This window comes from Nilaparvata lugens, chromosome 4 (assembly GCF_014356525.2).
Source record: "Nilaparvata lugens isolate BPH chromosome 4, ASM1435652v1, whole genome shotgun sequence".
Classification (NCBI taxonomy): domain Eukaryota; kingdom Metazoa; phylum Arthropoda; class Insecta; order Hemiptera; family Delphacidae; genus Nilaparvata; species Nilaparvata lugens.
Window position 1 is genome coordinate 62,921,269 of NC_052507.1, and position 27,149 is coordinate 62,948,417.

The window sequence follows — 27,149 nt, forward strand, 5'->3', positions numbered from 1 at the left end:
CCAAAAAGATTTGTTTCCAGAAATGCAGCTATTATTTAGTGGCTATTTTCCTGTTCATGTTGGAGAGAGATGGACAACTGAGATTATGGATGAGAGAGAGTGAGAGAGAAAGAGAGAGAGAGAGAGAGAAGGCAATTGATTAGTGTGCTGGAGAAAGCGGAAGGGGATCTGATGATGATAACAAAAAACACCAGTGGTCAACCGCTCTGTATGTGTGTGTTGGTGGACTGTATGTTAGTGTTAGTGTGTGTGATAGTGGACTGTGTTAATATGTGTTAGTGTGAGAGTGTGTTAGTGTTAGTGCAGCCACACATTTTCAAGTGCAACTTGCCGCAAAACTGGTTCGTCTCTCGTCGAGTATATGTTGATCTTTACTCAGAACTCAGTTGTGTGGTGCGGTTCTTACTCAACTGATCGCTGCACGATCTTATCTGAATCTCCATCAAATCATACGTTTGTTCAATGCGCGCATGAAGCTCCAAATCAGTGCGCGCAAAAAAACGTGAACCATCCATAGGCGCCACTCATGATTACGATTGTGGACTACAATTTACGCGGTTCTCCGCGATTATTCTCTAGTGTGACTACTCCAAAACTTGTAAAGTTTATGACGTTAAATTTTCTAGAATAACTTGTTTTCAACGTTAAATTCTCTACAGTTACTTATTTTTGTAGTTAGATTCTCTAGAATCTAGAGTTTTCAGCGTTAGCTGCTGGTGTTTTTGTGCACAGGTAGAACACAAGGTAAAGTTTTTGACGTTAGATTCTCTAGTGTGACTTGTTCTCGACAATATAGATTCTCCAGAGTGACTTATTTTTGTACGGTAGTTAGATTCTAAGGAATATAGAGTTTTTAGCGTTAGCTGGTGCTTTTGTGCACTATATTAGAGAACCTGTAAAGTTTTTGAGTTAGTTTTTTTAGTGTGACTTGTTTTCAACGTTATCATTCTCCTGAGGACTTGTTTTTGAAGTTGGAATCTCTGAAATCTAGAGTTTTTGGCGTGAGTGTATATGTTTTTGTGCAAAATCAACGCAATGATCTTCTCGTTTGAACTTGTTTTGTTGAGTCTGTTCATCCTTGTCTCACACATCACCACCAATGCGGCCAGAACAGGTGAGAAGTTGTCTCTCTCTTTCTATCTTGTGGTTTTTGAATTAGTTTTGTTTCTCATTGGTTTGTTTAGCACAAAAACGAATAATATTCTGGAATATTTTTGTGTGTTTCTATGAGGTTTTTAATGATTTATATATTTGATGATTCAGGTGAAATATCAACCGTAAATTGAAAATTGGAACATGCTGATAAATAAAAAATATGCAATTTATCTATTCATCAATCTTAGGCTATAACAAAATTCTCATAAATAAAAAATCTGTAATTTATCTGTTTATCAATGCTTATAATAAAATAAATTTTCTGAATCTAATATTCATAGCTGTCAACTCCCATAAAGGAATCTTCATGAGTTCTTAATTTCTCATAAAAGCACCTATTTCTTTCATGTAGATACACTATATATTATAAGATTTCAAACTGTCATGTTCTTTTTTTAATGTATTGTATTACTATTTTTATACATCTTTAAATAGGATATATTATTATTCTCAATATAGAAATTTTTTCTCTCAAGCAATAAATGGGGAAATAATTTAATAACGCAAAACAAATGAAATGATGAATTTCCTATAAGATAAGTCAGATCTGCGAGTGGGAATTATATTCTTATTTATTCATTATATTATATAAATTATTATATTTTCAATGAAGAAGATTCTTTCTTTCAAAGAATAAATGGGAAATAATGCAATCATGAGAAAATGATAAATTTCCTATAAAATAAATCAGTTCTAAATGACTGGAATATAAAGTACATATTGAAATTGAGAACTAATAGACCTTTAGAATACTTTGACATCCAAGTGTACATTTTGTGCACCTACTTTGTGAAAACTATGAAAACTGAAGTTATTTAAACATTATCAAATAATATTGACCGATTATTGACAGGGTGTTATATCTCATAAATATATATTGAACTATAATTTTTATTTTCACAATTTCTATAGCCTACACCATATAAACGACCACTGGACAATGTAACTTAGTCTATAACAATAAAATATTATTATTCCATGTTATTCTCTTTTGAACCTGAATTATCCAGTGTGGAGAATAAAATATAATGTTGTCTTAGGTGATATTTGAAGAAGTTCATTTTGATAAGATAGTTTTCCACTCTGAGGAAATTTTTTAGTAATTTTGCAAAATTTTGAGCCAGAAAAGAAACACAACTTCACTACTAGTAGTTCTGTGAACAGTAGGTAGACCTTGCAGCGGTTATAAACCGCAGCCTCCTCTCTCATACTGTCAAATTATAAAGATTAAATTAGATTAACCCAATTTAAATTAGTGAAAAAAATTTTAAGAAAAAAAAATATTAAAAATAAATCACCTAAATTGAATTTATTAAACAAAATAACCAGATATCAGATTAATCGATTTTCCTCTCGATTTACCTTCGTCCATTTCTTGGACGAAGATATGAAGATATTTATTGGATGATGGTGATATGAATCATATTATTCAAGAATCAAGATTATAAGACTAGAACTTTCAAAAAATAGCTAATTAAATTATTATGATTTATTTGCATAACTGAGTTCTTTCTTCATCATGTGCATCTAGCAGTAGTAGCCTACTGTAAAAAGAATGAATTTTAGCATCAGAATGTACGGATTTTAAGAAAGAATTGAAAATATATTTAATTTCAATTAGCCCATATTCTATACAAGACTTTCTCAAATGATTATTGTGATTTATTATTTTATCTTCATCTTGAAACTATTTATATTGTATAAATGCAATGATGAATAAAGAACTGCAGTATTTGATTTGATTTATCTAAATATATTTAACTATATATAAATAACTCTAATATATTTTAGAGCTGTGAATAACAAATAGTGAGTAGGTTTTTGATTTTGTATTCAAATTTTTTAAATAAGTGAAATATTTCTAAAGTTTTTAATTCATTGTGATTCATTTAGAGTATAAAATCAACCTTCAAAATTCAAATTTTTAAATCATCATTTCTGGACCGAAAATCAAGTGACGAAGCAGTGTGTGACTATATAACCTTATCTTTTGGACAACATTAACATTTTATCAAAATTTTTGGAGAGAGATAGTACAGGCTTAGCCTAGTTTTTCCTCCAATGTCATAATTGTATTATGATTATAGTACCGGGTGTCTATAAGTGAATATCGGGGTTTTAACGCTTTATAAGATTTATTACATTATACTTACATCAGTTATAAATGATATGTCAAATGAAAGAGCAACTCAAACAGTTTTTGTTCGTTGGCACCAGTGCGCATGTGCGTGAAATGTTTCCGCGGCGATCCGCTAGAATGCGGTATAGCAAAGATGGTTGAACGTAACTGTACCCGACCGCTGGATTGGCCGCAAGGGGCCCAATGACAGAGCTTGCTATGCGTGGCCTCCACGGTCACCCAACCTAACGCCATGCGATTTTTACCTTTGGGGTTTCATCAAGGATCGTGTGTATGTGTCTCCGTTACCAGCTGACCTCCTTGAATTACGAAAGAGGATTGAAGCAGCTGTTGCAACAATTACAGAAGACACACTACTCAACGTTTGGGAAGAACTCGGCTATAGACTTGATGTGTGCCGTGTGTCAAATGGTGCTCACATAGAACACTTGTAAGCTTGTATATAAAACTGTTTGAGTTGCTCTTTCATTTGACATATCATTAATAACTGTAAGTATAATGTAATAAATCTTATAAAGCGTTAAAACCCCGATATTCATTTATAGACACCCAGTATTTTATACAATAAATGAATAAAATAAAAAAATAAACAAATAAACAAAATTTGAGATAAATTTATCACATCCATTGGAGAGCTCCAATAATATTCGCGAAAAGAATACGGTACATTTTGATCCTAATCATCATATATCGCTGCTATGATGTGTAGTAGAAGGTCAGAACAAGGAATGTAAGCAATATGTCGACGATCGCAATTATTCAAGGTTGAGTTGAAAGAACTTGTTTGTTGTCTCATCAATAGTCCAAAAATTAGCAGTTTCTCACTTAATAGTCCATTTTTTTCATCATATTGTATATATTCATAATTATGTAGGCTAGGTACCGTACTTGATGTTGAATGTAATATTATATACACTTCATGCATTATAAAGGTTGCAATCATTATTATTGTGTATAATCAGAGGCGAAATTATACTATGAGTAGCCTATCATTTCAATATATTTACTCTATGGTAAGTATGATATCTTTTAGGATAACTTTTAAGGACCTCATACTAGAGTGGCTTGTATTCTACATCGGGAAATGCTGTGATTAATCGAAAATCCATATAAGCAACTACAGTAACAGAGTTACATTTGATTTTGAATTTTAAGTAAGAATATTTCTTGAAATTGATTTTATAGGAGTAGATTTTGAAGTATTTCTTCATAATAAAGAGGAAACTATCTCTTATCATTGTGTATCAGTATAGGCTTGCGAAGAAAGTTGCTATGGGATAAGTCCATGAACAAATCCACTACATTACCGTATTAGAAGAATGAAAATTAAATTAAAAACGCCTTCATTGGCTTCCTACTCCATACAATAAGAAAAAAGAATATGAAAAATTAAACATCTCTGCTAAGGTAATACTTATTTCTTACAATACTTATTAAAACATTACTGAATTCAACTATAATTGTATTCTTTTTTTAGTATTATTTGAAGTACAAAATTGAATTTTAAAATGCAAAAATCTTCTTTTTCTTTTGTTTATGGAAGCCAGGTCCTCTATTAGACATAGGCCCAGAAGAATAAAAAGCGAGGTATAACTCAATAGTCCAGTTGCACAAAATCTTTCAAATTTTAACTGATATTAAGTGCTAATTAAAGACGTCTTCTCTGATTGTTTTTCATGGCATTTATTCATCACTTAATCACCCTCAAAATTTAACAGACTTTTCTTGTGCAACTTAGCAAATTTCTACTTCAGTACCCTACTTGAAAATGTTTGTGAATCTACAGAACAATATGCAATCCAAAATGCTATGATATTATTGAATTTAAATTTGAAATATGACAACATCCCATTTTTTTCCACATTTATTTCTCCAAGGCTAAGTTTTATTTTAGAATCACTAACTACAGTGAGGTCCACGTTACAATGGCAGTGTTTGATTGACAATGGTATTGCTATCCTTGTCTATCATTCAACAAAGCCGATATAGCGCTATCACTTTCTCGCTTTGCTCTGTTGCTAGATCGTCTTACAACAATGTAGAATTAATAATTAATTAACAAAATATTTCATCTTAATCATTAAAACTCATTATGAGATTATTGAAAAATATAATTTCCTGCTTAATAAAATATAATTGATTATTTTAAACGAGAATGAACAGTAAATATTACATCAATAAACCTGTATCAGCTACCGCCTATAGAATGCATTGACAAGACAACGTTCGGCAACGTTGTTCTGCTATCTTTATTAATTGCCAATATATTGTAAGAGCGAGGACTCTTACAACACAGCAGTTCAAAAAATGCATCCATGTATTCCTCGTGAAAACCCCTCTGTATTCAATAAGAGAGTTTTTCAATATCCCGAATGCTACCATCAAAGAATTTTATTCATGAACTTTATGGGATACTGTCTTTATTCATGTGATATTGTCTTTTTTCGCACCAAAGACGTTTTGCTTTTAATATAGGCTTTATCAATTTCTCCTTTGTTGATATATATATAGGCCTATATATATATATATATATTATATATATATATATAATATATATATATATATATATATTTATATGTTTTGTGTGCTTGTTTTTTGACGAACCAATTGCTACAATTAGCTTACAAGGTAATAAAGATCATTTATTCATTTTATTTAACGTGTACACATCATGATGAACAACCAACATAGATGCATATGATGAACAACTTGATTATTCAGAATAATTAATAATTGAATTGGCTATTTTTTGAAAAATTATTCTTCGTACAAGAAACTGGCAATCTCAGAATGGAAAACTATCTTATTAAAATATCTTTCAAGACAACAATTTTATTCTGTACACTGAATAATTTGGGTTTAAAACAGAATATGAAATTGATCGCTTGGTACAGGCTGAGTTAAATTTTCCAGTTGTCATTTATGAAAAGTATAGAAATCGTGACAAAATAAAATATATTGGTATCAGCTACCGTCAATAGAAGGCATTGACAAGACAGAGCATCGGCAACGCTGCTCTGCTATCTTTCTCCACTGCCATTATAACGTGCACCTCACTATAGGTAAGATGACTGTATAGTCACCAAAGAAAATTATGCTAGTGTGATTCTATAAAATAAAATTCCGTTTTTTATTTGTTTGTGTCCTGGAAATATCTTCCTCCTTCGATTTTGAGAATCACCGAATTCCATTAGTTACTCATCCTGGGACAGCCCGCTACTAAAACTGATGCGTCATCATAATATCAGTAGTTAAAGCTTCCGTTTAAACTACAGAACGCGACGAGAAAGTTGTTATATTAGCGAATAGCCCCAAGTCACGCCACCTATAGCGTTCACTGGAATGTCGGATGAGCATCTAAATAATTAGATTATTTTAAACATATTTTTAAACTTGTGACGTGTTTTTTAGTCATGTTGAAACTCACACATATCGCCTAGTGTGGAGAAAACAATGCGTTATTTCCAGTTCATATACAGTGGATGTCTGGATGACTCACGAACCAGACCTGAAGAGTGGTTTTCAATTAAAAAATATTCTCATCGTTAAAGGTTTTAATGTTAGAAAAGATCCTTGAACTTGAAATATTGCTGGAGCCTCATAAATATTCAAGTAGTTAAACATCCTTTGCTATGTCAGATTCATTAGATGAGATTGTATTGAAAGTTTTAGTACTGTGGAGCTCCTTATATTCATAAAACTGTTTGGAGTTGGTTTTACGGCTCAGTTGATTGTTATTCCTGAATATTATTCAGCAGTTTTAATTGTTTCTTACTCCTTGAATTATTGTCTAGTATGAATTAGTGATCATTATCTGTAATGGATTATTGAAAATCAATTATTTTTCCCTAGATCCTTTCAAAGACCTATCTAATAGATCCAAATTGGAAAGAAAATATAAAATAAATTCGTATGGCTTCTGTTAGTGGGGAGTCCCTTGCGGGAAGGTCCCACCGCCTGAATATATAATTTAAACTGTCAATGATGGGCCTTACGACTGTCATACTTCAGCCGGGACGGAGAATTTAACGTGCCCATCCGATAACACGGGAGTGATCTGGTTAAAAACGTTTGGTACCTATTGAGAGGGTTTGAACCCGAGATCTCTAAGCTGCTACGCAAGCACTCTATCCACTAGACCACGGAATATAAAAAGAAAAATATATTGTAAGGATTGAAATTTTTCAAATTATTTATCGGTAGGCTACAATAAAAGTATTATAATTATATTCATTAATATATTGCTATTTATACATTCTGATGAACTAATCTCATCTTATTCGATTCATTTCTCATGTATGAAGAAGTTTTCTGAATGTAGGTATTTCATTCCTATATTTACTATTTTCTCTGATTGTAATTGTTTGATTGGCAAAATAAATTTGAATTTAGATTATATAATAATTGGTAATGAATAGGCCTACAGGTTGGAACACTGACAAGATTTTCAGTTCAGATTTTTCCACTACCGTAGTTATAATTTTGATATATAGGAATATGATTTTTTATAATAGAGAGTCGAAAATGATAGAGAGCATATTTGAGCTACTAAATTTATATTGTAAATTTTCAAATATATTTCAACAGGAATTATCTCCGATGCTAACAACAATTTAGGATCTATTTTTATGTCAACTGTATTGAATTTATCCATTGATAATTTTATTGTATTTCAATAGAGTTCTTGATTAACTATTTCTAAGTAAATGTTGAAATATTCGCAACGGTTCAAAAAATTGTTGCAATAGTAGTATCAGAGAAACCTTATACGTTAAGAATAAACTTAAATTTCAAAACTTGAGACATTGTTTTATTCTATATAGTAGTATATTCATTTAGGCTAGTTGATCTCATATTTTACATGAACATAATCGACATCTAAAAATATCCAATAAACTATCTTAAAGGTCAAAATTTACAAAATTATTTAAGTAATAGAAATTTAAAACTGTTGTACCCAACAGTATGAATATAGTTGATATTATGTTCTATATTAACTAGAAAGACATGCTTGGAAAAATTATTTTGAAATCCACAAATTTACAGAATTGAATATCCAATAGCAATCTACTAAAAATCTATCAATATAAAAAATGTGGACTATTTTTATCAAAATTAGGGAGAGGAACCGTTTTGTGTTCTTCCTCTGTTGATTCCCTCCCAATCATTGATTTGATATTATTGTGATTGTGAGATGTGATAAATAAATGGAAATTACTGAGATATTGCAATTATTCAAATGCTAATGAATTGATTATTATTATTAAACGAAAATCCAAATTAAATGCTGTAATTCACCCCGAAGACTTCTGCTACTGCAAATATTGACATGTCAGTTTGGTGTAAGGGTAAGCATTCCTGACCGGCAATTAGGAGGTACTGGGTTCGATTACCAGGCTGACAAAAAATTTTTGAATAGTAGCGCTCATCGAATTTCCATCTAGCTGTTTTCCCTATTGCCAATATTTGCAGTAGCAGAAGTCTTCGGGGTGAATAGAGCATTTAATTTGGATTTTCGTTCAATGATAATAAATAAATATTCAGTTGTACCCCTACTGAATTTACTATCTCATATGATTATTCTACTGATGTAAAACAATAAGTACCTTTTAATAATTGATTCTAAAGATTATCTTGATTTGACGTCCTTGACTTCTAAACATTATTAATGACTCAAATGGAGCGATCTGTGAGCCCCTATACGAATACTTTTCAATTGCAATATACTTTTTTCAATTGCAAAATTAAGTTGATATTGAAAATAAGTGAACAAAATTTAACCAGTACTCAAGTCAACCATAAACAACTATGTAAATCATTTATTAGCTTCAGTTTAATGATCCGCGATATCTTCGGAATATTAATTTATGAACCCGACAAACTGGTTTAGGCCACCACTGTATTATTCCGGATGAACATGTGTCTGCGTTGATTATAATGAACGAACATCTTTTTTCATTACGAATCCGGTAGCCATCAACTAAATTCATATAATTATAGAAATGCTTCATAATTGGGAGTGTTTTTGGAATTACTTTGATGACGGGGGCTGGGCTAGTTTCTTTTCCTTCATATAAGTTATAGCTACCGTACATATTGGAGAACAAACTCTTATATACAGTATTTTAAGTGGGGTTTCAATTTTTTCCTTCAAGCAAGGTTGAAGGTAGAGAATACAAACTTGGATTTTTATTTTTTATTCCTTATTCTCATATAACATGAATTTGTGCTCTCATGATCGGTTTGATTAAATTTTAGTGTGTAAAATCATCCTGATCCAATATAAAACTTGTGCATAAATGTTTTATCCATCTGAATTATACCATTAATAGACAAACAATACAATGTAGAGGCCTCTGAAATAGGCCCATACGGTACTAAATATATGAAAAATGAAATGCTTTATCTCTCTTCTATGATTATAAATAAATAAATAAATGTTTATTTCCCGAAAAACTAAAACTAAAACATTATTCAATTACACAAACTATTAGATAAATTACAATTACATACAATAGTTCTTTACAAAAAATTCTTATAATGTGTCCTCTACTTGTTTAGTTTTTTCTTTGTGGAAATTGACCTAGGTACTTCACTATGGCGTACCATGTTCTAGAGTAGGTTCTTATTTATTCTTCCATAAATACTGGTTCAAATACTGGTTTATGTATTTAGAAATATTTTCACCAGAGGTACAGTAACAGTTTCAGTTCATTTTAAATTCTAAAACATTATTGGTATGACTGAGTGTATATTAATTATTAACCTTCACAATTTTATCTTTCCGTTGATTAGCATTTGCTGTAGCAAAATTAGGCTTCTTTAGGTATTGTGCAATAAGGGAATAATAATAATAGTTATGATAATTTAGTTATAGAGCAAAAAATATAGTATAAGAAGATATCCCATGGTATAGGTCGTTGATCCGTTGATGTTCCAAATTTCAAGCCGATTACTGTCGAATACTGTCTATTATTACTGTTATTATTCTTAATGAATGAATGAATTACTGTTTTGTTGGGATGAGAGTGTAAGAAGGGCACAATATGAGAGACTACCATCGTCACATAGTTTCACCAAAAACAATAATTACCGTAGGCCTACTAGGACTATTGGTTTGAGGACTATCAGCGCACTTTGCAACACCAACGCCCTATACTATGGAATATATAATACATGATATCTTTTCTCTACGGTATATAGTGTAGTGTACTATAGATATAGTGACAAGACTATAAAGGCTGGAAAGCATCATCTCACAGCCGTCAATTAAGTGGTCTGGTTGATTTAATTACACCTCGCTCGATTCACACGGCAATTAAAGTTTGTGTTTCGATGGATTTCAGTTAGATCCATCAAAATTAATTGCGCAAAATATAAGTTAAAAAGAAATTTTCCGTTAGTGGAATTCTACTAAGAAATGTTTCCACTGTAATCGGAATGAGATGGGGCCGGATTTTGTAGCCTATTGATTGTATTGATACCATAGTGAGATTCAAGTTTTAAAGGTAGCGGGAATGAGTAGAAAAATGTTAGGATGTCGAAGTTTCAAAGTTTCTGTTATCACCACCTTCTATCTATATATATATAAAAGCGAAATGGCACTCACTGACTGACTGACTGACTGACTGACTGACTCACTCACTCACTCACTCGCAGAACTAAAAATCTACCGGACCAAAAACGTTTAAATTTGGTAGGTATATATGTTCAGTTGGCCCTTTAGAGGCGCACTAAGAAATCTTTTGGCAATATTTTAACTCTAATGCCCGGTTTCTCAGTCGTTCAATAAACAACGCTATAGCTATTGATTCAATAACTTTATCAATTCAATAAATTTTTATTGGTTCCTTAAACATATTGATAGAATCCATGGCAATTCATCTGTTCAATGAATCTGGCAGCATGGCATGATTCCAAACCGACCACTTTCGTAAACAAACTTTATATGGTAGCCATGGTAACCAACTGAATCTTGTCTGTTTAATCCTTGCTGCTTGTTGTGAAGTTAAAGTTGAAGGTTTTTTCCTACTTTAATGATATTTTTTCAAGTTATTATTATAATTATGGCAGAGAAACGAGACCGGGGCAAGAATTTTGCAGAGGTTGAAAAAGAACAATTAGTAGAGATCTGCCTAAAGTATAAAAATGTGATAGAAAATAAAAAGACACATAAATATTCAATAAAAGATAAAAGCAAGGCATGGGATGCAGTGAGAGAAGAATATAATTCTATTCAAATCTAACTCAAACACTCCATCATCTGAACTGCTGCTGTAACTAATTATATCTAGATCCATTTCAATATTGTTTTTATTTAAATAACAGAACATCGAACACAAAACATTACAACATAACCTTTAAACACAATTCATCGATTCGATATAGATAATTATTATTACAGGCTGGATTTTGGCATTATTTCGTTCAATAAACAAATCTATAGCTTATCCCATATGATTGTGATTAGGCGTACGGTAGTCAAAGAAGAAGAAGAAACAACGCAATAGCTATTGATTCAATAACTTTATCCAATCAATAAATTTTTATTGGTTTCTCAAACATATTTATAAATCCATAGCTATGGAACGATTTATCTGTTCAATGAATCTGGCAACATGGCATGATCCCAAACTGGTCACTTTCGTAAACAAACTTTATACATGGTTCCTATGGTAACCATGGTAACCAACCAAATCTTGGATGTTAATCCATGCTTCCTGTTGTGAGGTAATTTCCTACAGTACTGACATCTTTTGGCTGATGTCTCCAAAACAAGATGGCTGACACCAAATGAGGGCTATCGATGCTAAATATAGTGCAACTTTGATTCTGTTTTGTTTTTAAAATACTGGTGATCTACACTAATTTCAATTTTATTTTGTAATTTAATTTTTCTATCTTAATTTTTTGATTGCTACCAAAAATTTGAGAAATTTATCCATTCCATAAATATTTATAGGCTGGATTTTGGCACTATAGTTTATCAATAGATTTATGGATTCAATAAGTTTAAGGAGCGTTCTAGAAACGCATTTCTCATTTTTATCGGTTCAATAAAGTTATTGAATGGATAAACAGCTTATGGAGCGACTGAGAAACCAGGCATATAGTGTTTATCGAGAGATTTAAGGATTCAATAAGTTTAGGGAGCGTTCTAGAAACGCATTTCTCATGTTTATCGATTCAATAAAGTTATTGAATGGATAAACAGTTTATGGAACGACTGAGAAACCGGGCATAAGGGTGGTTTTTAAGGGTTTAAAGTTCTTCTTTCAGCATGTATATTATTATTCTTATGCCCGGTTTCTCAGTCGTTCCATAAACTGTTTATCCATTTCTCATTATCCATTATCATAACTGTAACGCATTTCTCATGTTTATCGATTCAATAAAGTTATTGAATGGATAAACAGTTTATGGAACGACTGAGAAACCGGGCATAAGAATAATAATATACATGCTGAAAGAAGAACTTTAAACCCTTAAAAACCACCCTTATGCCCGGTTTCTCAGTTCTCTTTGAATAGAATTATATTCTTCTCTCACTGCATCCCATGCCTTGCTTTTATCTTTTATTGAATATTTATGTGTCTTTTTATTTTCTATCACATTTTTATACTTTAGGCAGATCTCTACTAATTGTTCTTTTTCAACCTCTGCAAAATTCTTGCCCCGGTCTCGTTTCTCTGCCATAATTATAATAATAACTTGAAAAAATATCATTAAAGTAGGAAAAAACCTTCAACTTTAACTTCACAACAAGCAGCAAGGATTAAACAGACAAGATTCAGTTGGTTACCATGGCTACCATATAAAGTTTGTTTACGAAAGTGGTCGGTTTGGAATCATGCCATGCTGCCAGATTCATTGAACAGATGAATTGCCATGGATTCTATCAATATGTTTAAGGAACCAATAAAAATTTATTGAATTGATAAAGTTATTGAATCAATAGCTATAGCGTTGTTTATTGAACGACTGAGAAACCGGGCATCATTCTCTTAATTATAATTGAAAAATGTCCATACCATATGTTAATATAGAACTACAGTATAATCTAGAGAAAGTACCTCTTCGAAACAGTTGTTAACTGGTAACTAAATTAATAATTTTGTCAGGTTGGCATTAAGTTGAGTTGACTTTGTTAGGTTGGCACCAAGTTGAAGATTGAAATGCATTCATAGCGGAAAAATTGATTGGGCACTGCTACTTCAATCAGAGCTATCCATGGGAATATTATATTACTAGCCGTCAGGCTCGCTTCGCTCGCCATATCCGTTTAGCCAGACGTTTAGTCTGGACCCCCGACTGGATCGTCCTAACATGATAAAAATGCTCATATGAAAAATGCAGGCGAGCGAAGCGAGCCTGCTGATCTCATTCTTGGACGATCCAGTCGGGGGTCCAGGGGGCGGAGCCCCCTGGCTAGACGGATATGGCGAGCGAAGCGAGCCTGACGGCTAGTCTCAGTATATATCTGATCTAGAACTATAATTGTTGATTCTTGTCAAAAATTATCAACTGTATTTCAAATTTAATTTATTCGCCAACAAAATATTTTTTCATGATTCGATAACAAATTTTCATAATTGTGATGAAATATAAGGTGATTATAAAAGGACTTTACAACTTTGAAAGCATATAAATATTTATTGAAATCACTTCCGGAATTGGAGATTAGTAAGTGAAACCTTCTGTGCAATTATAGTATAGTGAGTCCACGTTATAATGGCAGTGGAGAAAGATAGGAGAGCAGCGTTGCCGATTCTCTGCCTTATCATTGCCTTGTTGATAGCTGGATATCGGGGCACAGAGTTTCGCTCGTTATTTATTCATCGACTCTTGATAAACCGAACACAATTCTTCAAAATGATTGAGGAAGGACAAACAGGCACAGCCCAAAACTGTTTCTTCCCGAATTTTGATTTATATACACTATAAATAAATAGTCCAGAAAGTAGGTTATGTTCCATACTGTTTCTATGGGATGTAGCTGATACCAGCGTATATCTGATGCAATATTAATTGTTCATTCTTGTTAAAAATAATTAATATTCTAATAAAGTTACAGTTTATTTCACGATATATTGTATAATATTCCACAGAGAAACTGCAGTATTATATTTTTTCTTTAGGGCTACTTTTAATACAAATAAAAATATTAATCTCTGAGACTTATATTTTTATTTAAACTGCAGTATCATTTGTAGTTTTCATTATCTTTGTGAAATAGAGTGTCATCAATATGATACCGAAATCCAAGAATCATCTTATTATATTTTATTTGCCAAGAAAAAATTTATATTTTCAATTATTATTTAATAATAAATTTTCATAATTGAGACTGAATACTGTATTTAGTTGATTAATTTTATCTCGACATTGTTGGAAAACGATCTGGCGGAGCTAGAAAAGGATAGCGCTATCTGCTTTGTCGAATGATAGACAAGGATAATAGCAGCACCAATGTTGATTGAATACTGTCATTATAACGTGGACTTCACTATAGCTATTACCATATTCAATGGTCCACTTGACGTAGGAGCAAGGAGTCAATTGTCGAATAATTATTTCATAATATCAGTTGCAGTTCTTCACACAACGAACCGTTTGATGCTTTAATGTGAGTAGGCCTACTACTCATGGGAAACTCTATGGCGTATTCCACTATTCATAAATTATTACAAAGATACATTAAGTTACTCATCTTTAAATTGGAATCCTTTTGCTTCTCAGTATGATTTTTGTGTACAGATGAATAAACTAGTAGTTCTGTGAACAGTAGACCTCGCGCAGTCATAAACCTCAGCCTCCTCTTATACTGTCCATCAGAGTAAATCCTGTCTGTATGTCGTGTCGGCGAGATATCGGTGTGAAAACGGCTAATGGCTGTTGGGGTTGGTGTATTAAAAAATAATGCTAACATCAAAAGCTAATCTCCTTTAAGACATACTGGCAACAGGACAGCCCGAGTTCAAAGCAGAGAAAGTTCGAGAGACAATACTATGTTATTTTAGTTATTAATTGCATGCGTTATTGCACGCAATCAATACGGTAGTTCATAAAAATTGCATTCAATGAGGCATGCAATTAATAGTTTACACAGCTGCTGATTTTTCACCAAGTTACATTGAGATATTGAATTGCATGCGTCATGGCATGCAATTTATAATCCACTCGACAGCTGATTTATGACGAATTCTATAGTCTGATTTTTACTCCAATATTGGAGTATGAAGGAGGCTTCTTTTCTCTTTTATATTATCCTTGAAATGCAAAATTTCCAAAAACCTTGTATGTACGTCGACGCGTCGACAATTTAAAAAGGAACATACCTGTCAAATTACATGAAAATCTATTACAGCGTTTCGCCGTAAATGCGCAACATATAAACATTTAAACATAAAGAGAAATGCCAAACCGTCGACTTGAATCTTAGACCTCACTTCGCTCGGTCAATAATTTCATATCAGTTGCGGTTCTTCACACAACGAACCGTTTGATGAGAATCCTAATCATGGGAAACCCTCTGGCGTATTCCACTATTCATAATTTAATTCACAGATGCATTAAGTTACTCATCTTTAATTTGGAATCCTTTTGCTTCTCAGTATGATTTTTGTCGAGAGATGAATAAACAATAATCCCCTTCACTTTTTCCCTAAGTATAGATTGAACTATGAAAAACACATTAGTTTGTTAAAAACTCAGTGGATTTTTAAGGTATAATCGTTAATTTTCAAGCCTGATGATTTTTTCTCTTTTGCCCAGTATTTTCCCATTCTGAGACAATTTTGTCACGATTTATACATATCTTTCTTGTCCAGCCAAAACAATTATTATAGGGACTAGGTATTTTATTTATTTATGTTATTTTTTATTTATTTCAAGAAAACATAGGAAGGCTCACAGACAAACTCCAGTACGAGCCTTAATGACATAGGTATATGATAGTAAAGCATTACAATTAACATACAAAAAAGTAAACAAAGTAAACATGAAAACATTGCTTATAAGTCTCGTTCCTATCTAATTTCCTTAGAAAGTTACTATTTTACCATGATGTTCATTTGCAAGGAAATCCAAACTTCTCTCAATTAATAATTATTATTTAGTGTCCCCTTAAACTGCGTTTACACCAAAGTTATTAACAAAATGTTAATAACTCAATCCTTATAGATTCATAATTATTATTTAACAACAATCCTAAATAAATGCTGCAAATCACCCCGAAGACCTCTGCTACTGCAGACATTGACAACAGGGTTAACAGCTAGATGGAAATTCGATGAGAACTACTATCCAAACAGTAGTTGCCAGCCCGGGAATCGAACCTGTTAATTTTCGTTAAATAATAATTATATATTAATCAGAATTTGAATAAATGCATTCTCTATTTAATTCCATCCTTATAGATTCTATTAGATTCAACGGAACTTGACAAACACATATGATCATCATGTGTGTGATAAGTTATGTTCAATCTAATAGAATCTATAAGGATTAAGTTATTAACATTTTTTAATAACTTTGGTGTAAGCGCAGCTTAAAAGAAATAGGTATTTTGTATTCATAAAAATGAAAAAGCATATAGAGTAAAGTAGATTATTCTAAGAAATGATGTGCTTATCATTTGGCAGAAGTTATAATTTGTGGTGAATATTATAAAATGATCTATTATATGAATAAAGTAGGCTAATATATATAACAACTTCTCTATTCATACTATTCATTCTACACATCCTATTCATTCTATACATTCTATTCATATATAACTTTCCTCTATTCATGATAAATTAATGGAGTAAAGTGGAACATTGTAAGAAATGATGTGCTTATCATTTGGCAGAAGTTTATAATATCTGATGAATATTATAAATGATATTTTACATGAATTTAACTTACCTTCCATTATGCGTTCGTTTAAAAATATTGACATGCAAGTTATTGTTAACTGGGATCAACTTTCTGCTATTGAATAGTGAAATATATTGATAATAATAGTTTTGAAAGTGATTGAATAAAAACACAAATATGTTGTCAAATTCTACACAGTTTTATTCGGTACACGACCATGGTTTCGAGACCACACCGGTCACATTTTCAAGCTGACTTGAGAGACATTAAGGCGGGATGCACACCGGAGAAACGCATTTCGTGAAGCCATCTTTCATGAAACTTGTTTCATGCAATCCGTTTCACTCGCGCATGCATACAAGAGAAACGTTCCCTGCTTAATCTTATCAGTCGATTGCGAGCAACTTTCCTTTCACGATTCCTGAAACTTTTTTCACGAAACGCGTTTCTCCGGTGTGCATCCCGCCTTAATGTATTTCAAGTCAGCTCGAAAATGTAACCGGTGTGGTCACGAAATCATGGTCGTGTACCGAATAAAACTGTGTAGAATTTGACAACATATGTGTGTTTTTATTCAATTATGGAACGGTTCTACAATATTGACAATGACTTAGTCGAAGTTTTGAAAGTGTTCCACTTGTAATCTATTATTTATCATAATTATTCTTGAAATATAATAAATAAAGTTCAGCCTTTGAATCAAACTTGGATATGAAAGCAAACATTCGACTACCTATCTCAATAATATTGAATGGGTCAGTCAAAAACTCATTCCATATAATAAGTCTTGTTCTGCTATTGCAATATTATATATAGGTATTAACTTTTTTTCAATTCTTGTAAAATATTTTAAAATGATAGCTTCAATCAATCAAGATCTAGTACAGCCTTCTGCTTATGGGTGAAAGCTGCAGTTGCATTAAGGAAAAATTGGTATTCGATAAAAGTCAACTCTTATTTCGTGTGAAACCTGATGCTGAATTTCTTCCAGTTCACTTTCATTTTGAGCTGATGCCAAAGTGATGAGGACTTCAGCTCTCATTGTATGCAGTTCACGTTTAGGCTACCGTGTGAATGAGCTGTAGTGAGGTCCACGTTATAATGACAGTGGATAAAGATAGGAGAATAACGTTGCCTATTCTCTGCCTCAATCTATCTACCGTATATATATAAAAGCGAAATGGCACTCACTCACTGACTGACTGACTCACTCGCAGAACTAAAAGTTTACCGGACCACTATTCTCTGCCTCAATCTATCTACCGTATATATATAAAAGCGAAATGGCACTCACTCACTGACTGACTGACTCACTCACTCACTTGCAGAACTAAAAGTTTACCGGACCAAAAACGTTCAAATTTGGTAGGTATGTTCAGTTGACCCTTTAGAGGCGCATTAAGAAATCTTTTGGCAATATTTTAACTCTATGGGTGGTTTTTAAGGGTTTAAAGTTCTTCTAGCATGTATATTCTTCTTATTCCAATATCTTAAAATTATAATTGAAATGTCCATACCATATGTTGATATAAAACTATAATCTAGAGAGAGTACCTCTTCGAAACAGTTGTTAACTGGTAACCAAATTAATAATTTTGTCAGGTTGGCATTAAGTTGAGTTGACTTTGTTAGGTTGGCACCAAGTTGAAGATTGAAATGCATTCATCCAGGACCTCCTAAATACCAATTTATCCAATTAATCTAATTTTTTGCAAAATTAGCGTTTTCTCAGCTTTTCTGCGTTTCCTCACCTTTTTCATTAATTGATGGAAATATATTTAAAAAAAAATCAGTAAACAGGTTTAGCTGAGGTGGAAAAATTTTATTCGCCAAAGATACGCCGATATAGTAACAGGTGTTTTTCGAGATCAAATTGACATAATACGTTCAAATTCGGTACAGAGGTTCCGCTGAGGTCTACATGCAGGCGAGCGAAGCGAGCTCTCCGATCTCATTTTTGTTTCGGACGATCCAGTCTGGGGTCCAGGGGGCGGAGCCCCCTGGCTAGACGGATATGGCGAGCGAAGCGAGCCTGATGGCTAGTTAATTATATATCTACATAGTCAAAAACATAATTGGCATCGTTGTGGAGCTAGAAAAGGATAGTACTACCTGCTTTGTCGAATGATAGACGAGGGTAGCAACACCAAAGTTAATCAAATACTGTCATTATAACGTGGACCTCACTATAGAATAGATTGTATTAAATCACTTTCAATATGAATTTCTCCATACTGCTGGACACAATATTTTTGATAATTATACAAAGTGTTTCAAAAGTTATTCTACAACTTTGAAAATTCATATAAATTATTGATGAATCAAGGTACAGAGCTGGTTTTAGTGTTGTTTCAAAGGAGAGCACTTCAATTTATTATTGAATTTCTGTTTCTCTGCCTTGCCACTGCCTTCTATAAAGGATAGCTACAGAGCTGGTTTTAGTGTTGTTTCAAAGGAGAGCACTTCAATTTATTGAATTTCTGTTTCTCTGCCTTGCCACTGCCTTCTATAAAGGATAGCTGATGCCGGTTTATCTGATGTAATATTAACTGCTAATTCTTGTTTAAAATAATCAATAATTACAGTATATGTTATTCGTCAAAAAAATATTTTTCAATGATTAAATAATTTATTCTCATAATTGAGATTAACTCTTTTAAATTATACTACTTCACATTGTAAAAAAACTATCTGGCAACGTTGCAGAGCTGGAAAAGGATAGCGCTATCTCCTTTGTCAAATGATTGACAAGGATGGCAACACTAATGTTATTCAAATACTGTCTTTATAAATTGAACGTCACTCTAAGCCTATATGCATTAAAAATTATAACCAATATAATTTTCAATCAAATAAATAAATGTATTAATCATGATTCAATTTATGTGAAATTTGTGATAAAGTTGATTCAACTCGTATAGCGTTAAAACGTCGGGGTTTTCTTGATAACTAGTTAATAGTCAAAGTTTAATTTTTGAGATTTGTGATGCTGAAGTTGATTCGACTCGTATATAGCGTTAAAACGTTGAGTTTTTTTGCTAACTAATAGTTAATTATCAGAGTTTGATTGTTGAGATTTGGGATGCTGAAGTTGATTCAACTTTTATTATGGAGTTAAAACGTCAAGTTTGTTTTTTTGGTAACTAGTTAATAGTCAGAGTTTAATTGTTGAGATTTGTGGGTACTACTGAAGTTGATTCAACTATTATTATGGCGTTAAAACGTTTAGTTTTTTCTTAGCAGTTGAGGAAAGCTAATACAATCCTATAACTATCCATTAATCCTTAAAGATGTCTTGACGTACAAGGAAAGTATTCCGAAATATTTTCCTGTAGTGTGACCATGAAATGTTTTCTCGCGCTGATGACCTCTCTCTTTTTACCAACTTACAAAAATAACTTCTTCAGAATGTTAAATGTTGGGTAGCTTCTCATTTTCTTTTCTTTTGGAATTTGCAGCAAAAGAGGAATGTTTAAAATTAATTGGATGGATGCCATCATTTATAGTAATAAAGATCTTTACTCCAATAAGTTATAGGTGTCTATACATTCCTACACATTAATCTGTAGTAGTACTAGTAGGCCTACTGGAGGAAATTTGGCTTATACTGGAAAAATATGATAATCTGGCTTTTAATTTATGAAACGACAATTCGATTTTTGAATCGATAATTTTAGATGTTGTCTGGTAGTTTTTTTTGTATAATGTGTAGGTATTTCAAGGTATATAATAAACATTTTATGACTCAGGAAAACTAGCCTATAGGGGAAAAATAATAATTCAGTTCTTCCATGATTTCTATTAAATTGAAGATTCAACTTCCATACAATAGCTTTCTTAGTTCTAATAATATTCAAATTTAAAACGATTATTGGTTAATTCAACCAATTCAGTACAAAAAAAAAAACTAATTCAATATGAAGATAATAATATAATTTGAATTTTAGTTTTATATTAAATATTCGATATACAACTATTTTTAATCAGTACATTAAAAATAATGTGTTTTTTGCAGTGGATTTCATCAATGTCATTTTTCATTTTAAAGGTTAACAGTTAGTTTTTCTCTTTGTCTAATTCTTGAAAATGAACTTTTTCCATATAATTTTCAGTCACCCCAATCTCAACAATTGCAACACACCTGGTTGACATTGTCTCTTAATTTCAAAAAATATATCTTTGTTAAAGTGAAGAAAAATATTAACTTTTATAATGAAATATACTCTTTAAACATTTATTTATTTAGCAATAGTATTTATTTATCTACATACAAAAGCTCACAGAATAAATTCATGAAGAGCCTTATTTACATCAACTAGCTTAGATACATGATATTTGATGCAAAATAAGAATGAAAAAATAAAATAAATAAATTAAACACAATTTTTGAATACTAATATGTTAAGAAGAGGCGAAATGAGAAAAAATAATAAAATAATGATGATAGAAAAATGTAGAAGAATGAAATAAAAGTAATAATAAAATAATGTTAATACAGAATAGTGGAAAAATAGGACTTTAGAAGAGAGAAAAAAAGAAATTAGGGAGTTTAATATAATTATTTATCAATCATGAGTCATTGCAGAATACGTTGCAGAATACTCTAATAAAAAATGTTGCAAGATATTTGTTGCAACTCAGGTATTGATTGCAAGCGGTTTAAAATCTCAACTCCCCAAAATTGGAACAAAGTCACCCCAGTTTACCGGTAATTATTTATTGTTAAATATAAAGATAGGCTTATCACTACTGATTCTATCTATTGATTGATGATAGAAGGGGTGGAAAAATTTGGCCGTTAAAAAAAAGATTGACAGCTGATTCAGCTCCCAATTGATGTTTTGTCTACAGTTCTATCCATTTTGTGTTCAAAATATTTTCACACCTGTTAATATTTCAGAATCCAATCAGGAACATTTCATAGGTTATATTATTTTCAAAATGCGATTCACAACTCTCAAAAAAGTGCAAAACATTTGGAGAAAGTCCACAGAAGGCACAGGTTTCGATAAAAACTTCAAAAATGTGCAGATAGTGAAGGCACATGACGGGACTTGTACAGCGGAGATGATAGTTGCGCCGGAACATGTGAATGTGTTGGGTTCGCTTCACGGAGGATGTACGGCATCTTTGGTCGATATTGTATCGGTCATTGCTTTGCAGACAAATATTTCAAAAGGACAGTTTACGCCGGTGGTGTCAGTCGACATGTTTATATCCTTTCTCAGGCCGGCGCCTTTGGGCGAAAAAATTATTATCGAATCAAAAAGCCAGAAGAGTGGAAAACATTTGGCATTTATGGATGTTGTTATTAGAAGTTCAAAGGGAAAACTTGTTGCCACCGGATCTAATACCATATATATTATTGCTAAGGATGAATAATTTTGTTTCAATTATCAATGTTTGAATAAATGTTAAGTTTAAATTATACATCTAGCTTACTTCATATTTATACAAATAGGTACTAAATTTCTAGCTTCCTTTTTTACTATAAGCTCCATGTTTTTCTTTGTGTTGGACATAAATATATCACTTTTATAGTTACTATATATTATGAATGTTTCATTCATGTATGGTAATTAGAGTCTATAAAAATTCTTCTTCTCGGTGTAAGCTATTTAAAAATAAATCATGATTGGCATCCTACTTCATAAATTACAATAACAAAAAGAATACAATGCTATGACATCAATTAATTCTGATATTTAGGTCAAAGTAAAAATAAATAGTAATATATTCATATTAATTTATTGATTTAAATTTACACTATTCATTTAAATGACTAAAATAATAGTAGGCTATCATGAAGAACTGTTCAATAATTCTAATAGCCACAACGATAATAATTGCGATAAAATACAATACGAAAGTGCATATCTCTTCCCGCGCTTTATTGACGCCTGCGTGACGATCAGCTGTTTTTAGGTGATCCTTGCTTACTGACGTATCCTAGCAACGGTCTGCAGTGCGGCCTCAGCGCCCGATTTCAAAATAATCTAAAATGAACAAGCCTATGGTGACGCGCAGCAGACGTGAAAGATTGATAAATGGAGGAAACTTAGAACTCAGTAATTTGAAGGACGAACTTTGTAATGAGGTAGTAATTGAATTTGCGATAAATATAAGAAGAACACTTGCAATTATTGCCGATTTATGCACAAACGATTCAATCGCTGACTTGATTCCAAATATCGTTGAAGTATTAAACAAACTGGATAAGTCTATTTCAGACAATAATGATCTAAGATAACACTGACGGATATCTCAGATGAAAATAAAGCATTGTCTAGGCTTCTGGACGAGGAAAGAAATAAAAGGAAGGTAAATTTTGAGGACTCTCTGTTGTATGAGGATTAGACTGAGGAAGAGATTAGACTGTTGAAATCGCGTATTGAGATTCTAGAGATGGATAAAAAACGACTAAAAGAAGATCTACTGAATAAAACTGCGATAATTGATATAATCCAAACCGAAAACGATAATTTACAGGAGAGAGGAAATATTAATTTTAGAAAGAATGATCCCGGAAATGAAATATTACTATCTCATGATGGCGTCAATCACTCGATTGATAAAGTAGAATCTACTGCTACGAAGCAATTGAGAAGTAACTTTTCTCCGAAGCCCCCCTTCTAAAGCTATAAAAGGATGTCCACCGACAGAGGACTGCGATGGAAATATCAACATATAGGCTGATAGTCACGGCAGGGGAATCAGAGAGCTTCTACAACGCTTGCTACCTTCCTATAAGTGCACGGCCTACATTTCTTCTGGGGCCCCGTTTCAAAAACTTTCAAATACTTTTCTTAGTGCAGATCATAGTCATCAGTCGAAAAATGATTGGAATATCATAATAGGAGGAACAAATAGTGTAGATAAATATTTTAGTGATAGAGATATTGAAGAATATGCAGATCATCTTGTGAGAACTGTAAGAGCAAATTGTGATAAGAATATCATAGTAACCACGGTGCCTTACAGATATGACTTGCAAGCTGACTCAAATGAGAACAAAATGATTTCTAAATTGAATCGTGTGATTTGTAGTCTACCTTACATGTTCAATGTAAACATCATCAATATATGGATGTTTGAAAGAAATAAGCACACGCGACATGGACTTCATATGAATAGAAAGGGAAAGGTCGAACTAAAGCAAATTAATTTACAATCAAATCAAGCAGCAGGCAATCAGCGATCAGGTACAGCCGTGTAATCATAGGGAAAAAAGTCAATGTTTGAGTAGTAATGCTGATGTCACTTCAGATTATGATAATGAAGAGGAAGCCTATTTGAATTATGAAACTGATAAAGATGTATCTCTTGATTTAAACTTGTAAACATTGACAAAAATGATAATTTGGCTAATTTTTCAACTAATGTAAGGAATCACTCTAATGTTTCAATTTATCATGCAAGTAGTATTAAACCTCTAGATAGCGTGAGATATCAGGATTCTGATGTGAATCTACTCTCCTGGAATGTTCAGGGACTAGGTAATAAAATTGATTACCTGGAAACTATTTTGCATGAGAATAATACTGAAATTGTATTGTTGAGCGAGCATTGGCTGAATAAGGATGATGTAATCTATGTAAGTGTTGATAGATTCAAGTTAGGTTCATATTTTGTTAGAAACAATAGAATTCATGGAGGGGCTGCTATCTTTTTGAGAAATGAGCTTGAATTCAGGGAAATAGAGAAAATAAGGGATTTGTCAGTGGAAATGATATGTGAAGCATGCGCTATTAGAATACCGGAATTGAATATTATTGTTGTATCTGTTTATAGGCCATATAGTGTTTCAACGAGCAATTTTAGAAAATTCCTAGAGGTGCTTAATGAAATTTTGAGTTATTTGTTTAATTTTAATTGTAATGTTATTTTGGGAGCTGATTTTAATGTCGATTTCAATGTTGAATCAGAGAACAGAGATGAACTATGTACCTTGTTGGCTAGTTTTAATATGTCTATTACAACTAAGGAAATAACCAGACCAAACATTAATAATATTAATTCACAAGGATCGTGTATAGACAACATTGCCACTGATTTACATTTCAGCCGATGGGAGAGTAAAGTATTACATACAATTGTTTCAGATCATTATGCCTTGAGTCTAAAAGTTAAAATTGAAAAAAAGTCTTGTATCGATAAAAAGAAAAAAAACAATACTACTAAGACAAATTAGTGCAGATAGGACAAACCTATTCCTGGCATATCTAGAATCCTTAAACTGGATTTCAGTCTATGAGCTTGATGATAATAATTATTAGTCATAAAATACAAAAATTTCAAAGCTTGTTTATGGGGGCGGTTAATATGGCTTATCCGCTAGTTAAAAGGAAGATATATCAGAGTAGAGATTATAATAAATGGTATACACCTGAACTGCAAATGTTAAAAATAAAGTGTGAACAATTATTCTATTTGTATAAAGACTGCCTTAGTGACACAATAAAAGAGGAGTATAATAATAGTAAAAAGCAATATAAATTAGCAATAAAAAAAGCCAAACTTGAATTTAACAGTAAATTTATTTCAGATAGTAAAAACAAAACTAAAGCGGCTTGGGAAATAGTTAACAGACATGTTTGTAGGAATAGTAAATCTTCCAAAATTGAATGTGATATGCCAATCAATGACAAAAATAGATTTTTTATAGATAGAGTGGACAAGCAGATAGGAACCATTCCCAAGAGCAATTTTGATTCCAGCTATTATGTCAAGAAAATACCACAACCAGTTACGAAGTTCAGCTTCAGTCATGTTAAAGTTGAAGAGGTATTTGCTGCTATTAATGGAATAGGTAACAGTAACTGCTTGGATGTATATGGCTTAAACTCTTTTATTGTGAAATTAGCTGCTAATAGGGTCTCTGAAGTATTGACACACTTATTCAATAAATGTATAGACTTTGGCATATTCCCTGACGGCCTAAAAAAAGTTAAAATGATGCCTACTCATAAGAAAGGTGACAAGTCGAAAATAGAAAATTACAGACCCATTTGCATAGTGCAGATATTTTCCAAGATATTTGAAAAGCTCCTCCACAAGCAACTAGCTGAATACTTCGAAAATAGCAAATTACTATCAAAAAATCAGTACGGATTCAGAAAAAACTTGAGTACATGCGACAATGTGTTGGATCTAGTACATGATATTATAAGTAGTTTGGAACAAAAGAGAAAAGTTAATCTAAGATCCTTTGATCTGTCACGTGCATTTGACACAGTAGAGCATGGAAAACTATGTGATTAGGTATCTTACTATGGTCTTGACAGGGCAGCAGTAAATCTCATTGACTCCTATCTCAGCAACAGGCTACAATATGTAATTGAAAATGGGGAATTCTCAAGTGGTGAGATGATAAATTTCGGGGTCCCACAGGGATCTATACTGGGACCACTTCTATTTATAATCTATATAAATGACTTGCCTAATTTTATCAATGAATGTTGTAATGATAGTCACCCATACCTTTTTGCAGATGATTTAGGACTAAGAGTTAGTGGTCTTAATGAAGCTTCAATCAACACTACAACTGAGAATTGCACAACAGCAATTGAAGATTGGTGTGCTTCTAACGCTCTATGTCTTAACAAGCTTAAAACAAAGGACCTGCAATTCACTTTCAGCAGAAAATCAGAAAAACTCAGTTCCTTCAAATTTCTAGGATTAACACTTGACACCAATCTTAATTGGAAAGATCATGTTCTTGATGTATGTAGTAAGCTTGCAAAGGGAATTTTCATGTTACGTAGGTTAAGAAATATTGTAAGACATGAGGTGATGATAAATGTATATTATGCTCATATTTATAGTCATTTGGCATACGGTATTCAATTGTGGGGAAATAGCTCTATGTCACCGACACTCTTCAAGCTTCAGAAGAAAGCAATAAGAATAATTTGTCATGCGCCACCACTGGCAACTTGTAAGCCCCTTTTCTTGAACTTAAAAATGTTGACTCTTCCCTCTCTATATATATTTA

At 32.2% G+C, this 27,149-nt stretch overlaps 1 protein-coding gene across 2 annotated transcripts in view; it reads left to right on the plus strand.

The window, feature by feature from the left end:
• The first annotated feature begins 297 nt into the window (after positions 1-297).
• Positions 298-27,149, plus strand: part of LOC111059538 (phenoloxidase-activating factor 1) — a 56,837-nt gene continuing 29,985 nt past the window's right edge. For both annotated transcript variants that reach the window (XR_005571094.1, XM_022347179.2), the window contains exon 1: positions 298-1,114. Coding sequence is in view for 1 of the 2 variants with exons in the window: in XM_022347179.2 (XP_022202871.2) it covers positions 1,012-1,114 (103 nt within the window). In the remaining variant the exon portion in view is untranslated. The remainder of the gene's footprint in view (positions 1,115-27,149) is intronic.